Source organism: Enhydra lutris, unplaced genomic scaffold (genome assembly GCF_002288905.1).
Source record: "Enhydra lutris kenyoni isolate GAN:26980312 unplaced genomic scaffold, ASM228890v2 scaffoldscaffold13, whole genome shotgun sequence".
Lineage (NCBI taxonomy): Eukaryota > Metazoa > Chordata > Mammalia > Carnivora > Mustelidae > Enhydra > Enhydra lutris.
Genome location: NW_019154097.1, coordinates 50,800,881 through 50,821,758, shown reverse-complemented (window position 1 = coordinate 50,821,758; position 20,878 = coordinate 50,800,881). Strand labels below are relative to the sequence as shown.

Below are 20,878 nucleotides of genomic sequence, written 5' to 3'. Positions count from 1 at the left end.
CACCCCCTCCCCAAATGCTGCTCCCCTTCATAAGCACCTGCAAGCACACCGGTGACATCCCTGTGAGCTGTCGCCCCAACCCGCTGTCATCTCACCTTGTTTTAATTCTCTGCACAGCTTCCATCTCTGGTAACTGTTATTTCTCATCGTCTGCTTCCCGCCACTAGACTATAAGTTCCAAAAGAGCCCCAAACTGGTCCTGTGTATCTCTATACCTTGAAAGCCAACACCTTTCTTACGGGGTTATTTAGGATTACAGAGAGTGTACATGATACTCTGTTTACCCAGTACCTGGTACAAAGCAAGCATTTTCTGAAGACAACGAAGATAAAGTTACCACTTTTACCCTCGTCTTCCTTCAGGAAATGGTATGAAAATTAAAGAAAATACAGAAAAAGTGGTGAGGAGACTGACAGACTGCCGCTAGGACTAAAGGCGAGGAGAGAATATACCTGATACCATCGGAGGAACTACATTTACAGATAAAATAACAAACACCAGGACTTAAGTTCAGGAAGCTGAACGGCTGTGTGAGAGGGTGGGAGTGAAGAGACAGGAAAGAGTGCCAGCCCCCACCCCATCCCAGGGACACCACCGCCGTTCACGGTCGGGGTACACGGCATGTTACCCCGCAGCTTCACTCACAGGAGATGTGGCTTCTGGCTTGGACACCGGTGCTTTAAAGGTAGAGATACTTTTGGAGACATCTGCTCTCTTATCTGCAGCTGCTCCCAAGGACAAACATTCCAGGTAATCAGGTGGGGGGATGACGACACTGCTTTTCTCAGATAAGTTCACCGTGCTGATGCTTCTCACCGGGGCCGGGCTACCGACCAACAAGCAGAGAATACAAGTTACATAAGATCCTGCCACCTGAATCTCAAACACCCTAAATATCCCAAGGCCAGAACTACAGGAGATGAACAATCAGACAGGGCCTGAGAGAGGGGAGGACGAGACCTGCGTGTGTGCACACAATATGCTACAAGAAAAATACCGTGAAGTTTTTACTGGTTTATAAATGTATGCTCAAAAAAACTGAATTAAGAACTGGCTCTTGATTAGTTTAAGATCAGTAAGAAAATGAAGACTATAGCAAAAGCCTTACCAAAGCGTTGAGCATTTCAGACTTGAAAAACAAAACAAAACAAAACAAAAACAAAACAAAACCCCCAAAAGAACCCTCAGCATTTTAACATCATAAATACAAAATGCAGTTTTCACTCCTTGGCCTGGCGGCAGGTGAGCTGTTCTGCCAGGGACGATGACACACAGCAGGACTTGGAGGGGGCATCCAGTGTGGTGCTCAAAGGTCTGCAGGGACAGCTGGATGGGTTAGAGGGTTTGAGATGGGAAACACTGAGGACAAGCCAGTTTAGGGTAAAGATGAGAAGTGCAGTGTGGATGTGTCTTTCTTTCTTTCCTTCTTGTGGCAGGAAGGGTAGAGGGGGGAGGAGCGGGGGGAGGGGAAGGGGAAGGGGGAGAGTGAGAGCGAGAGCGAGAGCGAGAGAGAGAGAGAGAGAGAGAGAGAGACCTAAGCAAACGCCATGCCCTGCAGGGAGCCTGACTTGGGGCTGGATCTCATGACCCCGAGATCGTGACCTCAGTTGAAATCAAGAATTAGACGCTTAACCGACTGAGCCACCCAGGTGCCCCTGGATGTGTCACTTCTGAGGACCCACAGGGTAACCAACTTCAGCGGCTGACACACATATAAATATTCATAGCTAGGCGTGGAAAAGACCTTCCTGGGTTCCAGCCTTGGCTCCATCTTTCTGTGCCTCAGTGTCCTCAATTTTAAAGTGGGGACCTACCTCATAAGGTTGTTATAAGAATTAAACAAGATAGTCAGCGTAAGGCAACTTGGCACTTCCTAAGCAGTAATGGCGATGACGCTCACCTTGGATTTAGTGAGTTGGTGGGGGGTGGGGGTTGGGGAGGCAGTGGGTGGTTCCAGAGGGCTGACAGGAGGGTGAGGAGCAGAGTCTGGGAGCATGTCCCCAGAGCAGAAACCACAAAGGGAAGAACTGTGGGGTAACAGTCCTCCTTTTGTACTCTCCTACATGACTGGAGGTCTCCCTGTGGGGCTACTACACAATCTAGATAGAATTCTGATATGCCCAGAAACACGAGATCAAAGGTGAGTTTTTGTCACTGGGAAACAGGAGCCACAGTCAGGTCCTACCTTGGTGTGGGCACGCTCATGGCCTCCTTTGCATCTTCTTCTAGCAACTTTGTGTAGGATGCTGGGAACCAGCCCCTCCTACAGGTGAGGAAGGAGGAAAAAAAGGCCTGATTGTGGGGTCAGCAGCTGACAAGTGAAGGATAAGCAGGGTACAGAACAGCTCAGACATAGCTCAGGGGCAGACCAGTCCATTTTCACCACATCACACAATGTGCATTTTATATACAGCATTAGTTTCATTTGGATTACTTTTTTGGCTTTTTTCCACATTTATTTAATAGCCGAATAATCTACCCAGAAAACCAATTTAACCAGCTTATAGTAAGGCCTATGCACATACTCATGGCTGAAATGATGATGCTGGCATTTAAACTATTTATGAGCTAAATCTTAACAAAATCCACATGATGTGCAGATTATCCTTGAGAAATCCAAGGTTGTTTTTTTTTTTTAAACAAGAATTATTTAAACTACTTTCAGAGGTGACTTCATATGACCTGTTCAAGTATCAAATTCATCTATATATGCACAGACACACAAACACATACAGAAAATAGCCTGGGACAGAGTAACTGCAATGAAGTAAACTAGAAGCATAACTAAACCATGAACCTAACTTTGGTAAAAATGCTCCTGTGACCACACAGACAAGTTGCCACTGAAAGGAGACATGACAGCTCTCTGAAGCCCTGGGCAGCCCTGACCGCTGTGGGGACAGCGTCTGTCCTGTGACTTACACTTTGGTGGTGTCATGCTCTCCATAAAGCCAGCCGTCCTTCTCCTCAGAGACAAGCAGCGTGAGGATGTCTCCCTGGGCGAAGCTGAGCAAGGTCTGGTTGGAGCCGGCGGTGTGTGGAAAAATGGTTTTTACTTTCTGCTTCTTCATCATGTTCAGTCCAGTTGCAACAGAAACTGATCGCTGTAAACTGGGATCATCTGAAGAATCTGGTGAAAATGAGCACAGCAGTGGTCACCTTTCAAGGACTGATAACAAGTTCAAACAAACAAACCCTAGAAAAGCCACCCACTCTTGCCTGCCAGCACTCCTGCTGCTGCTCTGCGTGTGCTGTATTTCCACACCTTCAACTTTGCCTGGATGGACAGGGACCATGAGGAACTGAGGCAGAACCGCAGCCTGAGGTCCCCCACCAAGGAGGACCCTGGGGGCTAAATGCTCTTTTCCAGGCGGAGAGGACACAGTGGGTGGCAAGCTTCACCCGCACTCTGATTTAATCAGAGGCAAAATGACGTATCACTAGAGAGTCCGATGCTTTCCTTGCCCTCCTCTCCCAACACGAACCCCAAGGCAGCGTAGGGCATCAATGCAAATCCCACTAAGAACAAGAGGAGACTGGAAATGCAGATGTTCTCAATGTGCAACTGCTCAACATCTCACCTGCAAATACAGCAGGGACCAGCACGTTTATAGAACCCTCCCTAAGTGCCAGTCCACACTCTCAATGCTTCACGGCTTCTAAGGGAAGGCGCAGCTATCGGTTACCGTCTGCAGTGACTCACCAGGATCCCAGCTAGCAGCCAGCATGGGGTGTGGGTGGCCTGACTCCACAGTCACTGCACCATGTGAAGAGTGCCTTGCTATACCTTTGGGTCTCAGTTCCCGCACCAGCTGATACCGACCACTCCAAAGAAACAAAATTGCTCTCCTGAAACTCTCCTCTCTGATCTCACTCAGCAGCTGCAAATGCTGCAGTCTGTGGGCTCTCTCTAGCACGCAGCTTGATCTCGATCGCTCGCCATGACTTTCATGCCTTAGAGGCCCGTGAGATACCCCACACGGAGAGGGGTCTCTGGGTGCCAGACTCTGTCTACACAGAGCGGAGCCTAAGCAAAGCTCCGAAATCTCTGCAAACAGTAACTTATCCTGATTTATTGAAAAACCATCAACAGAGTTAAGAAATTTAAGCAGTTAGAACTTAAGTGTGCAGAAAGCATGAAGTTCTCTGTTTGACATGATGAAAAATACTAAGCTTACTGGTAAGATGAATAACCATAATTTTGTCACGTGAACTTTTATAGTTTGTTTTATTGAAGAAGAAATTTCATTACAATTGCCACCAAATATGGCACACGATATGAGGTTCTTTGTACATTATATCCCATTTTAAAATGTAACAACTTTGATAGTAAGTTTCCTTCCTATAAACATCAGTCAGTACATGGAATTAGAATTTGTCGAAGAAATGTGTCACTTATAAAATGTCTTATCGTTTTATAATAAACCCAGACCTTTACTTACTTTGAAGTATAAGTTTCAATAAGGCAGAGGTGCCTGGGTGGCTTAGTTGGTTAAACTTCTGCCTTTAGCTCAGGTCATGATCCTGGGGTCCTGGGCCTGAGCCCCGCATCAGGCTCCCTCTCCCTCTGCCCCTCCTCCCTGCTCGTGCTCTCTCAAATAAACAAAATCTTCAAGAAAAAAAAAATTGGGGGGGCTCCTGGGTGGCTCAGGTCATGATCCCAGGGTCCTGGGACCGAGCCCCACATCAGGCGCTCTGCTCAGCAGGGGGCCCGCTTCCCCCACCCCTCTCTCCGCCTGCCTCTCTGCCTACTTGTGATCTCTGTCTGTCAAATAAATAAATAAAATCTTAAAAATGTTTTTTTCAACAAGGCAATGTTAAATGTGTGCTACCATATATGTTTATTTACCTCTACCTCAGGGTAACATTTATCCAAAATATTAAAAAAATTTAAAGAGGTGCTTTATTTATTTTTACCAAGCTAATTTTATAGACTTTATTTGGGACAGGGGGGATGCAAACAGAGGGAGGGGCAGAGGGAAAGAATCTCAAGCCAACTTCCCACTGAGCCCAGAGAATGACTGGGGGCTCAATCCCACGACCCCGAGATCACGACCCAAAACCAAGGGTCGGATGCCCAACTGCGTGCGCTACTCAGGCACCCCTAAAATGTATTTTAAAAGAAATCAAAATAAATATCTTACCTGTTGAATTCTTTATCTTTTCTGAATTCTGTCCAACTGTTGCTGGGTTATTAAACATATCGATCAAAGGACTAGTATACGCTCTGGCTGAAGGAGCTGGGGGCACTTTTGGTGAATATTTAGAAAGAGTGTCATAATCTTTCCCAACCTGTGAAAAATTCCTCATTAGTTTAATATTAGTGTTAACACAGCGATGGAATTATAGAGATTCCCAGGACTATTTTAACATGCTTTAAATTCCACTTTCTTCCCAAAGTTCTCTTGGTTGGATGGCAATGCCCCATTCTGAATTATTATTTCAAGAATATCACATTCTTTTTTTCATTTTTGTCTTCTTTTTTTTTTTAAGGCAATTACTCCCCATTTCCTACCACCTCCTAGCAGCCACTAATTTACTTTCTGTCTCTATGGATTTTAGGTTCCCTCTTAGGTGCTTCTTAGCTACAGGATTCTACATTAATCTATCTTTTAAAGAAGATTTTATTTATTTATTTGAGAGAGAGAGATTGAGAGTGGGAGGTGGAGCAGAGAGATAAGCAGACTCCCTGTGAAGCAGGACCCTGGGATCATGACCTGAGCTGATGGCAGATACTTAACCAACTGAGCCACCAGGTGCCCTAGGATTCTATGTTTAAAATAACTTTTCCAAGGAATTTTGAGTGCATTGCTCCATTGATTTCTAACATCTTGTTTTGATAAAAAGAAATCTGGTACCAGTGGTGTTCTCTTTTCTAAGTTATCTATTTCCCACCCCCTCTGGAAGTTTTTAGAAATTTCTCTCTAGCCCCTTCTGCAACTTGACCACAATCTCTCAAGGTTTTGTTTTTTCCCATTTGTCCAGGCTCACTGTGGCTGCTGTGTTAAAGACTAGGCAGAGTCAACTACAGTAATCTCTGCAGGGACCATATTCAGGGCAGTGGAGGGGTGAGAAGTGGCTGGACTTGGATATGCTGTGAAGGTGGAAATAACAGGACATGCCCAGGGTTTGGCTGTGGGGTCGGGGGAGGCAGGGAGTGGGGAGAGAGAGGGAGAGAAGTCCACATTTGTGCCCAAGCTACTGGAAGGATGGAGCTGCCATCTTCTGGATGGGGAAGACCAGAGGAGCCTGTTTAGAGTAAGAAAATCAGTCATCTGGTTTTAGACAAGTTGAGTTTGAGATCCCCATTAGACATCTGGAGATGATTGTGAGAAGGCAATTGGGTATCTCCAATCTGTCTAACATTATGTTTACATCCTCTCTCTGTTTTTGTTCTGTGTTTTGGGAGAGCTCTTTGGATTAATTTCCCAAGCAGTTCCATTCCGTTAATGAGCCCATCCATTGGTGTGGAGGTTTTCTTGTTTATGTTCTTTGTAGAAGGGGGGGAAGGGGAAGGAAAATTTTAAAAAGCTATTTTAGAAAAATTTCAAGCATGTATAAAGGAGAAAGAACAGCACAATAAATCTCCCTGTACCCAACACCCAGCTCCAACAATTAAGAATTCATGGCCAATATTGTTTCGTATATGCTACACCCATCTTCCCTTGTGCCTGGAATATGCTGGAGCAAATCCCAGACATTTCAATTGTGAATAATAATCCATTTTTAACTTCCAAAATATTTAGCTGATTCTCCTCTGGGGACATAGTATCTTTTCATTTCTTTAAGATTTCTCCTCTGCCCTACTGCCTCTGTTGCCTCCAATATTGGTTATTCCCGTTTCTTCTTTCAGTGTGTCTTTTCATGATATTGGTTTTCCTCACTTGTTCAGGGATTCCTGGTTATCTGTCCATCTCTGTATTGTACAGCATTGCCTATTCTTTTGCCTATTTATCCTAGTCTGTATACCGCCTACTTTCGTTATCGCAGACTAACCGCAGTGAGGTGGGTGGGGACAGGGAAGACACAGCCAGGAAGGTGCCTGGCCTCTTCTGCAGAAACACAGTTTCAGCCAGTGGACAAAAGCCCCTGTTGCCTACTGGTTGGGACAGGAGGAAGAAACTGAGCAGCTTAGAGGATGTGAATCATCTAGAACCGTCTAGAACCGACCACATACAGGAACGCGACATGCCATTCTCTGCCCTCTCTTACACTCACTGGCTCTGAGCTCACTGCTCTGCCCTCTGCTACAGTCTTGCCCTGCAGGTGCTCGGGGCTGAGATTTTCTTTTCTCTTGATTCTCCACACACTGATCTTGCCTTTCTCTCTTTGATACTCGTTTCTGGCCCACTGACAGCCCCTTCTCTTATTCCCCATGCGGTTATGGATCTATTCTGTAGGTTGTCGAATGGCCTTGAGCATCTTTGCTTTCATTTCAGAGGTTAGGGTGGACCCATGTGTATAAACTATGCACAGGAGCCAAATTTCCATGTCTGCAAAAAGTAATAAAGCCAAGGTTCAAGCAGCGGCAAACTACAATGTTTGATTTCATTACCTTGCATACTTTGGTGGCTACTTTTTTCTGAAGTGCCTTATGTTGTGATGAATGGCACCAGACCTTTGCTAGTTATTTTCTAAGACACCTATGCCTCCTTCCCTGGCGATAAACTTATGAAGTTAGAATCCTTACAATTAAAAACAGTAACAATAACATTTCCAAAACAAGGATAATAGAGTTTGGACACAGCACTACGCAGTGCTGAGCACTGCTCAGCTAATGTCAAGTCTGAAGGTAAGGGGATCAGGGTGAGACAAGGGAGGCCCTAGAAGAGGGAAGGACCTGTGACTGCCACCACTGAAGGCCTTTATCCTTTGTGCAAATTTGGCCCCAGTCCGATCAGTAAACACACAACTGAAATCTCGGAGAGAAGCCATCCCTACCATGCTGCTTCTCTCGATCATCGGTGAGGGCTGGGGTGTCCCGGACACGGGGGTGGAGCTCGGGGTCCTTATTTCCTCGATCATATTCATGATCTTCTCAGGCACTTTGGTAGCATCACCACAGGTTTCCTGCCACCGGGGCAGCTTGGAATTGAGTAATTCTGCAGACTGCGAATCAGAGGGAAACATAACAAAACACAAATGTGTACTGTTCAAGGAGCTGAGAAAAGTCACGTCAGATATTAGTGATTATGTTTTACTGGCTTGCCACCAGAAGTGTGAGAGCTCTGTGTCAAATTCAGGGAGCACTTAACTATCTATGAGCTTCCGCCCTGTGCTATTTGCTGTGAGAGCTATGGGCCCCTATTCTACACGAGCTGCCCTCTCCCTCGGAGTGAAGGCAGAGCTGGAGACTGACACAGAATGAGCTCAAATGGGAAAATGGAAGGGTGGAGCAATCTTATTAAGCCCCACTGTTTCCCGAGTGGCCCCAGAGATGCTGATCAGTGTTTTCTTCCTCCCACTCCTAACAGAGGGCAAAACCCTCACCCCAAACCACTGATGGCCTCGGACTGTAGCCCTGACACGCTGATTGCTTGGGCCTGCTTTGTCCAAAGAGCCACTAAAAGGACTAGGATGCTGGAGCCAGAAAAAGGGAAGGCACAGAAGTGGGTTTCAGAGAGGTGAAGACTCTTCCAGTGGAGAAAAGAAGTGGACTTTGTTGCTAAAAAGCGTAACTGGAATCCAAGGTTAAGCATAAGCGTCTGCCACCAACTGGAGCTCTCTGCAAACAGGCCAGGTTGCCTTGCGACAGAGTTAGCACCGCATCACTGGCAGGGCTAGGCTACAGGAAGAGCTTCAGGGTCACTTAACTTATGACCCTGTCCAGGACACCCTCACCATGGAAATGGACACTGGTGAACTGAGTACAAAGTGATCGTCCAATACCGCAATTCTTTCCTTTCCTGTAACAATGTTAGATCTTAGGGCTTTAGATTTGGTAGATGAATGGTCCTTAAAGTTGCAAAACTTTATGGAATGTGTAACAGATGACCGATGGGTACACACAAGGCCAAGTTTTTTTCCCCTGAAAAAGAGGAATTTGCCTTATTTTCAAGCTCTTAGGAAGCTTCTACCATGGAGTACTCCCTAAATTATTATAAATAACAATGAATATTTGACTTCACTCAATGCTAGTTTTAGATGCTTATACAGGCCTAATAAAATTTATAATAATAAAAAAAAAAAAAAAACGAAAGGAAAGTAACATGTATCTTTTAATGATTCCTGGGGGTAAAACCTCACAACCATGTGTGCTGGAAGGAGGGCAGTAAAGCCACTTCCACAGGTGATGAGATCACGAGGAAACACCTTAAAGAGGAATGAAAAAGGAACCACAACTGTCCTGATGCTGTGAGTGGGTCTGCAGCTGGGACAGAACTTCCAGGGACACCTCTGTGCATGGACTCCCAAGGCAGACACTCAAACTACCCAGGTGGGGTGGGCCTGGGGCCCCTGGGACTCATCCCATGGCTCTGGTGAAGACACTGAGCTGAGGATGCATTAGAAAGAGTCTGAGAAAAGCTGACTTGTAGGTGAGAAAAGAAAAAAGTACTAATTCTCGATTATTAAGCGTTATTTTATGAAAGATTCTAAATACATACTACCAAATTAATCTTATAAGCAATATTTAATCATTTCATCCACATTTCTGAACGTTTACATAACCACATGGGCCAAGAGGTATTTTTTTGGGCATCTCTTCTCCTTGGCAAACTAGGCCCACCGCTTTACCCTGGGACACATGTGGAAAGCGAAGCATTCCAAGGGCGTTTGAATACGAAATTAAATTATTAATGACGCAACAAAACTTGCTGTCACAAACCCACCTGTAAATGATAATAATGTAAGTGATTTGCAAAGCTACAGTGTTTGTCGACCAGAAAGCAGAAGCGCCTTTTCTCTTCAAGTAGAGCTTCTTTGCAACCATCTGCAATAAATTTCTGGATTTCGCTCTGGCGAGACGTAACGGTTTCTACATACTAGGAAAATAAATAATAATTATACAAGTATGTCATGAGGAATCAAATAGCTGAACAGCCAGACATTTATCTTGTGCCATCTTTACACTTGGTTTATTTTGAAATGGAGTAAACACTAAATGCAGATAAACATGAGATAAAATAACAAAGTTGTAACCCGACCTGAGCAGGTATCACCATTCTCATTAAGATCCCTGACTCGTGTGGAAGGACGTTGCCAAAGGCCTTACATTCTGCCCTGGGCAATCTGCACAAAATATTACTTCATACTTCAGGGATAAGATTGTGTTCTATTGGAAAATCAAGGACTTTGAAACCAGAAAGTTCAAATTTAATCCCTAGTTCTAAGTAACAACCACGTGACTTGGCCTAAGCCCCATTTTCTTCATCTGTAACATGGGGAGAGTAATGCTAATCATGGCACATCTCTTACCAACACCTCCCCCCGCCACCGCCCCCAAATCAGGAGAAAATGCCCAATGTTTTTAGGAGGCTAATTATTAACTCTGGAAAACTCTGTGGCCTTCAGCTCAAACCAAGTAAAATATGCTCATTTTTAACTTCAACAGCAGCACAGCTGTGAGTGGATGAAATACAAGCCGACTGAGCTAGGTAAGCATCCCTGTATAGTGTACAAATTGTCAACAAAATAAAATAGTGCTGAAGAGTTCACCTCAATTTCTTTGTGTTCGTATTTGAGTGCATTTCGTCCTCCTTGACTTTTCCTTCTGATCTTCTTCAACTCTGCTTGAGATTTCTCCAGAGAGTCTAATTTATTCCTGTGTTCCGTTTGGTATCTTTTGAGAGTTGCCTGTAAGTTAAACGTTGTGCTGATTTGAGTGCAGCACTACCCCAGCTGCTGGGCAGTTACAGAGGCTGACATTTCCACTGGGCGTCGCCCTGCACACCCTCACCTCATACCGCTCCCTCCCTTCAGCATGTAGCTTTGTCTGACCTAAAGTCCCCTGTTCATACAAGGGGCCACTGACCCCAAGGGGAGCTCTTAGAAGAAAAGAACGTCTTTTCTTTTATTCCTTGTTTTCTCAAATTTTTTAGGACACTGAACGTTAAATGCTTTGATGATTAAAAAAACAATAGTAAGTCACATGCTTCTGTTTTATGATTTACAATTTTAAAAAACAGAATGAACAAGTGCAAGCACTTCAGATTATCGTGGGTGCTGTGGAGCAAGGTGTTTTTGGAGCTTCACAGACCTGGGTTAGAATTCTGGTGACGTCCTTCACTTCCTGTGTGATCTCAGCAACTATTTACTTCTCTAAAGTTCATGTTTTCCCTTTAATCTGTATAGTGAGGATAAGAATGGCTACATTATGGAGTTTCTGTAGGGATAAAAATCTGATAATGTATGGGAAATGCCTGCCATTACATCCCCCTCAGCCGCTGTCGGCTATCCTGCCACCTTCCTCCAGAGTACACAGAGCACAGGCACACAGGGGCAGTGGGGTGATTTCAGGGTAACTACGCCGCTTACTGCTGCATGGGGGTCTTGGTGAAAAGGGGACTCTGAATGGCAAAGAAAGCAGCTATTCTATAGCAGATAAGAGAGATGGAAAGAGCCATGTGACACGGCTGGAGGGTCAGGCAGAAGAAGAAAACAGCTGGAGTCATCAATACCTGGTGATAGGCAAGGGACACCACACAGGAGCAGTCTCTGCTGAATGGACCTGGGAGCCCCGGGGAGCCCTAGATGGTGTTCTCCCACCCACATCCCACATCGTGAAGTGCTGGTTTGTGAAAGCAACAGCTGCAGCTACACTAATACAGATGCAGATGTTGTCCCTATACCCGTGTTCTTTGAAAACAATGCTTTCTAGAAGCAGGAGGATTCCTTGCAATATTTTCCTCTCTGCTTTTTAATAAAGATCCCAGGTGTTAAAGCAAACAGGGCACCCAGCTCCAAGGGACCTTGTCAGTTTCATGCCTTCTGTGTATATACTCAACACTAAGCTCTGTCTATGTTTTCTGCTGCTGGATAAACAGCGAGAGAAAGTTCTCCTCCGGCTCAGAGATCAGGCGGGCCCAGCCTCCCAGAACGCCAGGCCCCCATGATCCATACCCACCTCCAAACATGGAGGTGGAAAAAACCATGTACTCACATTCATGTATTTTACATCAAGTTCTGTCTTCTTCTCCAGCTCATGTATAATTTCTTTATGGAATTTTTTGAACTGTTAACAAAAGCAATTAAAAAGTCACACCAGATTTGAGACATTAAGCAACATAAAATTTAGAAATTAAATATACTTTATTTTATAAGTATAAAAATAGTTTACATACATTTTCATCAAGACTCTCATTGAGTTTCTTGTGGGTACTTGAAATCTCTATGAGAACATGGCCTGTGAAGAAAACCAGATGTTAAGGAGAAAAGTCACTGTGTGGATTTTGTAAAGATATTAAACAAAGTAAAATAATGGAATGAAGCACAATCTACTGCTGTCCTCTGGTGCCTGGAAGCATCAGGCCCTGGCATGTCAGAAATACCAACTGCATGCCCGTGGTTGGGCTGATGCCAGAGGGACCCAGGACCTAGCAAACTTACTCTACAACACTGTTCATCCAAAGAATGCCAACTTTGTCTTCAAATTCATATCATGCTTTCTATATTTTCTCATTCCCTAAGCTGAATCTATTTATCTGATTTGATTTTTAAATTCTCTTATGCAAGATTATCATGGTCATTATAGTAACTAACTATAGGAACAAATGACTTATTTTTATCTAATCCCCAGAGTAATCTGATTATCCGTCAGGCATAAAAGATAAAGGTTATTTTTTCTCGTATTAGTTCTTATATCATTTTGGAAAATATTAATACCATGGGAAAATGCAGCAAGGACAGTGCTCTGCCTCATATCTCCAGGGACTACATCAATTCTTTGAAACAAGTACAGTCATATGGAGAATGTTCCAGAATTGAGCTTTACTCCAAAAGGAGCAAGACAACCATTTGATTTCCAAAGTACATCTCTTGCAGTTTGAGACAGTGTGATGCATCTCTGCTCCTAAACTCTGATAAAGGTGAACAAGAGCCTCTCCCTGTTCACTTATCTATAGGAACCAAATGGGTCTGATAACTAAGAACTGGAAAAAATAGTATCATATTGGAACAACCACCAGACCATATGTGTTCAAACAGCATCATTTGGAACAATCACCAGACCATATGTGTAACAAAATGTGTTGGGTAGATCCTCCCACAGTTTGGTAGGAATTCCTTGGGTAAACTGAAATGCTCCAGATGAAGAATTAAAATTAAGACTGTGGTAGGTACAGGGAAAGAGAAAGAATACCAACTAGACTGTGACTTCAGCTATCACCTTTACACAGATGATACTATGGTGCTCCGTTTTAGAAAGAGTTAAGACATGTGACTCTCGGGGCGCCTGGGTGGCTCAGTTGTTAAGTGTCTGCTTTAGACTCAAGTCATGATCCCAGGTTCCTGGGATCGAGCCTCATATTGGGCTCCCTGCTCATCGGGAAGCCTGTTTCTCCCTCTCCCACTCCCCCTGCTTGTGTTTCTTGTCTCACTATCTCTCTGTCAAATAAATAAATAAAAATCTTAAAAAAAAAAAAAAAAAAAAAAAAAAGGACACATGACTCTCAACGGCCAGTCTCGTCCCCCTACCCCATCTTCAGACTAAGAAATTCAGCCTCTTCCTGAACATGTCCACCTGGATGTCTCATTATGTACCTCACATTCAACATGTCTAAAAGTGAATTTACCCCATATTCTCCAATCCCAGCTGTTGGCTGCCAGCTCACAGCCGGTCACTTGGGGTTGACACTTCACCCATATGTCACACTCAACAACAAAGACTCATTCCCTTGTGCATGTGTGTCATCACTTGGGCCAGCCTCGAGGGTGAAATCACGCCCCTTACTCATCTTGCTTCCTTGAACAACAAATGTGCCAGCCCTTCCCTGCCTGGGAGAGAATGTATGTGGGAATGGCTTCTGAAGTCTCTGTGAGCCCAATCATTTGTCCCATGAGGGGTGGGGAAAGAGGCTCCCTAGTCTGTCCCCCACCATTTGGACATTCAAACCCACCACTTGGACCTCTTAGGTCTTGCCCCTCGAGCTCTTATCATTTCTCTTGACTCCCAAATTGTTCTCTTCCAGACCCTCTTCCTCAGGGATGCCACAGATCCCTCAAAATCAACTGAACCAGGTCATTTCCCCAGTCCCCATGGTGTCCCAGATAAACCAACTCCTCAGCACGAAGCCCACTGTGAACAACGCTGCTTAAAATAACCACGGCATGATGGGGGCAGAGAGTCTCCTCATTAGGTTATAGGTACATAACTTATAAGTCCCTAAGCAGCCTGTGGTTCTAGGAACCTCTAACAGAACAGCCTGCTGGATAAACCTGAGAGTGAGGGCAGACACATCCCCAGCACTCACCCCTACCACACCAAGGTATTAAGATACCCACTCTCCATCCTGAATGACACCGACTTCATTTCTCCCATAATTATGTTCTCCTAAAGCTCAACATGAAACAAATCAGAGTTCTTCACAAAGGAAGCCTTCACATGACCAAGAATATAATTATATTAATACATCATTTTATCATTTAGTGATTTCAGATACTGAAATAGTCTGAGTTACTTTCACATCCATTTTAAACCCATAAATAAATCCTGGCTGGAGATGAAAAACAACAGCAACAAAATCTCCACTTCAATTACTTGAAAATTAAGCACTCCATTCTTGGCAAGTCAGATCTACTTCTTAAAAAAAGTCTAAAAATAATTGTGCTTAAATCACAGTGATTCAGGCTACATTCAAGGCACTCATTTTTCCTCCCAAACCATCATGAATTTTATCACTACAACCTTGTATAATGTGGATCTCTGGGAAGCATGTTGCCAAAACTAAAGCATGTGCTAGTGCGGCTCTCGGGTGAAAGGCAGCACTGCCGAACCTGGTGCTCAGGCCCGAGGCCCCTCCCACCCGGGGCAGTTTTCTCCCTTCAGGCAGCTTGGTGGAAAGGCTCACTGAAACAGCCCATTCACTCTGTGGGCAGGAACGGAACACCTGACCTTATCCTTGTTATTCCTGTCCCTCACAGTTCGTGGAATTTAAATGCTGACTTTATGGCAGCAGCAGTCCTTGGTCAAAAGAAGGATTAGAAAACATCTTTACTGTGATTATGGGAGCTGCCAAAAGTGTATCTTGAAACAGAAAATGAAAACAGCCTTTATGTTCACTCTACAGAAGTTTATTCTTAAATACAGCAAGTGTTACTTTATGTCTAAAATGTGGCATCACACACGTTTATTTACTCCTAGCCCTGTAACCTAATTTTTCATAAATTACATTTGAGAAGAAAAAAATTTTTTTCAAGGAGCGGGTGGAGCACAGCCCAGATTCTAATGGAGCAGAACTAAATACACACCCAAACAGGAACCAATGTGCTGGTCTCAGAAATCATAGCACTGTATGTACTGGATCAACCATTTCCTTTTTCCCTTTTAGGTTCTGAGTAAACATTCTGGGAAGAAACACGTAGTAAGTACAGTAATATGACTCAGTCTGAGTAAATTACATTCTTAAATGGCAATATTAAAGTAATTTAAATATATACATATTTCAAAATCATGAACTTGACATTGCTAAAAGTCAATGTCTACCATCAGTTTTCCCCTAAAATTCATACAAATAGCTGACAGTGATATCACTCCAATTTTAGGAGCTATGAACAAACATGTCTAAAAATTTGGACAATACTATATAAAGATATGAATTTAGTCAATAAACAGAATGGACTTTTAACCAGTTAAATAAAATTAGAGAGTATTACTGATAAGAACACATAGAAAGTTTTCATTTGAAGTATAGATTAGTCATTGGACTATTAATATATTTTCTGCTACATAATTCTTCATCAATTCGTGGTATAAATTTAGAGAAACCAAATGGAGAGTATTAATGGACATGAGCAGCATAGAACAGGTGCTAAATGTGCAGGCATACATATTTCCATTTATATTCAATCATGGATAATCAGAATACTCCATTTCCAGAAAGCACAGAGCATTGACTGAGTTACACATTACATCCTCCATGTTATTTCAAGTGGAATCAGACAAAAAATGACAAGGTGGAAGCCAACCTATTGTGGACCTAAAGTTACACGCATTTTATGAATTAAAGTAAACCTGACCAAAAATGTAGTTAGAAAAAGGGTATATTTTTTTCTGACAATTCTCAAAATATCAAATGTGATAAGGAGAAAATATAATGGAAGCAAAAGGAAACTACACGCAGATGGGATATGTTAGATACACAAGTGTGTATCCTACAGATTAGAGTCACCAGTACTGAATTAGTACAGAGGCAGATTAGCAACCATGAACATGTGACTAAACTTGAAAGGCTTTGCCCGCCTCTAAGAATAGCCCTCAGTAGCTGCCCACCCACAGTCCCTAGATGCAGTCAGAGGTGTTCTCCTCTGATCAGTGTCAGTACTATACCAGTAACAGCATGCATAGAGGAACAATGCAAAACAAAAACAAAAACAAAAACAAAAACAAAAAAAACAAAAAACGATCGGGTAAGCATTTCATCCAATATTCCTCCAGATGCCTAGCTTCTGACTTAGCCAGTGGTAGTACCACAGTTCTAATTAATGTCTTGCATGGAGACTGTAATTATTCTACCACTGATTGTGATTTATAACATCCTATGAAAACAAGTGGGACAAACAGAAATTATACATTAGAATTATATAGTGTTCCAAAGTTCTTTCATAGTCTGAGATGAAAGTAAAGTGCCAAGTCGCATCTGACTTTGATAAGAAAAAATGCCACTGGGGTTGCCATGAAAAGAATAAAGAATAAAGCATCTAACTACCAAGTGAATAGAGAGGGAAAAAAACAACCAGTCAAAAAGAGGTCAACTGAAGACGTGAACACAGATAGAGCAAAAAGTAATTACACTGAATGTAAATGGACTATATAATCCAATTAAAAGACAAAGATTGTTAGGATTAAAAAAAACAACATACAATTATATTTTGCTTATAAGAGATATACCTTAAATACAGGGATAGAGAGTAAAAGGATGGAGTAAGATACATAGCAAATACTAACCAAAAGAAAGCTGATGTAGGCTTATTAAAACCAAACAAGGCAAAGTAGTCAAAGAGGGTGAGAAACATTATTAGATATAAAAACAATCATTTCATAATGGGAAAAAGTTCAATTCATCTGGAAGATAGAAAACTTTTTTATTTGTATGCATCATTAACATAGTCTCAACATATTTAAACTAAAACTGAATTATGAAAAGAAATAGATAAGTCAATAATAATTATAGGAGACTTCAATATACTTCTCCTAGTAAATGAGACAAAAGCAGACAAAAATATCACTACAGATATAGATGACCTGAATGATAAATACACTTGATCTAGTGAACATATATAGAATACAGTATCTGGTAATTTCATTTTTAAAGCAAACAGTATGTTAAAAAGGGATCAAAAGAAAGGCTCACTGTATTTCAAAGGACTGAAATCATACTGAGTATGCTCTTTAACCACAGCAAAATTAAACTAGGAATCATTAACAGACAGGTAACCAGAAAATGTCCATATACTGGGAATGAAGAAACAGACTTTCAAATAACCCACAGGTCAAAGAAGAAATCACAATAGAAGTTAAAATTATTTCGAAGTGAAATAATAAATATAGTATATAAGAACATGTAAGATGCAACTAAAGCTGTAGTTAGAGGAGATTTGTAGCCTTCAAATGCATATCAGAAAAGAATGGGTGAAAAAAAAATGCTCTAAACACTCATTTCAAGAATTTAATGGAATACTATCTAATAATAAAAAGAAATTAACTACTGACAGAACAACATGGATAAATTTCCAAAATACAGTAAAAGAAAGAAGCCAGACTAAAAAAGTTACATATTGTATGATTTCATTTATAAAACATTCCATAAAAGGCAAAACTGACAGTATCTGATAAACCAATCTGCCTACTCTGTGACCTAGCAATTTTACTCCTAGATATATTCCCAGGAGAAATGAGCACATTTGTTTATCAACAGACGAGCACAAGAATGTTCATAGCAGTTTTATTCGTATCTTCAATTCAGAAACAACTCAAACATCTATAAACACTACAATTGATAAATGGTAGAATAAACTTATACAATGGAGCAAGACCCAAAATCTGTATATAAATTCCTACCAAATCCTTGGCTAACACCTAAATTGCACACATATAGGGTGAGACTCTAAGAAAATCAGCAACTGGAAAGATGTGGAGTTTAGCAGAGATTCTCAGTAGACACACAGTACTAGGAATACAGAGTTGGGAATTCAAGTCCCACCAAGTGAGAAAGGCTTGGTAAATACCACAGACTTCCCCTTGACATCCAGTAGGGACACACCTTTGGAGTAAGACTAAATCATAGGACTAAGGGAACCACCAGAAAAAATCTACGATTAAGCCTCTACAAATCAGGGTTATCCACTAGTATGCCTACTAGAATAAAACTTCACAATCAAACAATTGAGTCTCTACAATATTTTATCACAATATTCAGCACAGGAAAAAAAAATCAGTAGACAGGGTGAATGGCAAACCTATAAACTTTGTACTCCTTTTAGTGGTTTTTTTGGAGGGGGTATTCCAAAATATATTATTTTATAATTCTAATAATACTTTATTTAATATAAATAATTTGTAATATATTATAAATTGATACAACTTTTTTCCTTTTGTAACTGGTTTACTTAGTACCTTGTCCTCAAGGTTCGTCCACCTTACAGGATGTGTCAGAATTTCCTTTCTTTTTAAGACCGAATAATATTCCCCTGTATGGATATTCCACATTTTATTTATCCATTCATCACTTGGAAAAAAATGTTGACGGACACCTGAGTTCTTTCCACCTCTTGGCTATTGTGAGTAATGCTGCTATAAAAACATGGGTGTGCAAATTATCTCTTCAGGATCCTCATTTTTTAAATAAATTTTTTTTGGTTAAAGATTTGATTTACTTATTTGACACAGAGGGAGAGAGAGAAAGCACAAACTGGGGATAGGGACAGAGGGAGGGAGAAGCAGACTTCCCACTGAGCAGCAAGCCCAATATAGGACTCCATCCCAGGACCCTGGATCACCAACCTGAGCTTAACCCTCTGAGCCACCCAGGCACCCAAGACTTCCTTTTTATTTTTTGAATTCAAGTATAATTAATATACAGTGTTATATTAAATGGATGTAAATTTTAATTCCAGAACTGTTTTAGATATATCATAGATTGAGAAAATATATAAATATGTTAAGGTTATTGGGAGCCAATGTTCACACACATTTCCAAAATATATAAGTGCATATGGTTATTTTTGTATGTCCAAGTGTATATATGCATATATATGTATATACATAGGTCTGTTTTTGTATATATGTATGTTTACAGTATACATGATATATATGTATATATTTCCTAGCTCTGTTTGCTGAAAGGACCAAGATGATACCTCAATAGCAATGAGCATACATAATATTCAAATTGTACCTTCTAATATCGTTCTCCACTATAAAAGGAAGTATCACTCCTCAGAAAAAAATGGCCATTGATTCCACACCTGAGAAGAGACAAAGTGAGCCTGGAACATACCATTATGCAAGAAAGTGAGGAAGTACACAAAAATAAATGAATGAATAAATGAGTGAATGAATGGATGAGAGTCAGCCTGAAGGAGCTCCTACTGGCCAAAATACAGGACAGTTTGAGCACCAAAGTAATTAAGGACAGTAATAAGTTTTAATTTTTTTTTTTTTATTTACTTATTTGACAGAGAGAGATCACAAGTAGGCAGAGAGAGAGAGGAGGAAGCAGGCGCCCCGCCAAGCAGAGAGCCCAATGCAGGACCCTGAGATCATGACCTGAGCCGAAGGCAGAGGCTTAACCCACTGAGCCACCCAGGTGCCCAGTAATAAGTTTTAAATCATTGAAAAAAATCTTGGAATCCATAGGTCCACAACAATAAAGAGGCAAGAAAGCAGGGTTCCCGCTAAAAGTAAAACGCCAAGTGCCAAATGGTAAACACGGAGGGAGTGTTAGAGTTAGAAAACCATCACGCAATAACAAGTAAACACTGGCCTGGGCAAAATTCATTAACAGATGCTAAATCTAAGGAACAAATGTTGATGAGGAATAAGATATTTGCATAGTCTGAAAGTGCCCCCCCCATAATTTAGTAGTAGCAGTAGTAGAAAAAAAAATTAACTTTATAGTGAAGAAATCAGACAAACCCTTCACTAGGCCATCAAAATTAGTGTCACAAATGAGAGGAAGATGAACACTTTATGCCCAGATCTGATATTCACAGCACCCAAAATGACTTAGACAGCATTCTAGCCAAGAAAGTACCTCCTGAATCTAATCACAAAGACCTGGCATTTCAGAGGTAAGATCTTGTGTTCCTGACCATTCATTCCCTTTTAGGGTTTCTGATACAGGTTTATTTCCTACCAATTCTTCAGTCAGTATGAAATTCATTTATTTATTTATTTTTGAAGAAGAATAAAGTTATTTCATCTTCCTCTGGTGGTCAATCCCATGCTGGTTGATGAAGAAGTATGTTGAGTTCTCAGAGTCAAACAGAAGTTGTAGCTACAAACCTAAACATTTTTTTCCCTCTTGGAGAGGAGAGGAGTCCTTTTAGACACAGAACAAATGAACTTTTATGTATCGGCCTAGAATAGGTTGCCCAAAGGACATTGTTCTTTTGTAATAAAAGGCCAGGAGCTACTGCTGATCTCTCAGGAACAGAACACAAGATGTTTAGGAAGAAGAACTCGTTAAGATGAAAGGTTGGTCAAGGAAGGTGGAAAAGAATG

General features: G+C 41.7%; 1 protein-coding gene across 1 annotated transcript in view; it reads right to left on the bottom strand.

The window, feature by feature from the left end:
- The window catches only part of LOC111145506 (BAI1 associated protein 2 like 1), a 68,998-nt gene that overhangs the window by 12,822 nt on the left and 35,298 nt on the right, over window positions 1-20,878 (bottom strand). The window contains exons 4-12 of the mRNA XM_022500398.1: window positions 12,282-12,343; window positions 12,101-12,172; window positions 10,657-10,794; window positions 9,831-9,983; window positions 7,942-8,109; window positions 5,145-5,292; window positions 2,923-3,130; window positions 2,186-2,263; window positions 646-826 (exon numbers count right to left, since the gene is read on the bottom strand). Of these exons, the coding sequence (XP_022356106.1) occupies window positions 646-826; window positions 2,186-2,263; window positions 2,923-3,130; window positions 5,145-5,292; window positions 7,942-8,109; window positions 9,831-9,983; window positions 10,657-10,794; window positions 12,101-12,172; window positions 12,282-12,343 (1,208 nt within the window). The remainder of the gene's footprint in view (window positions 1-645; window positions 827-2,185; window positions 2,264-2,922; window positions 3,131-5,144; window positions 5,293-7,941; window positions 8,110-9,830; window positions 9,984-10,656; window positions 10,795-12,100; window positions 12,173-12,281; window positions 12,344-20,878) is intronic.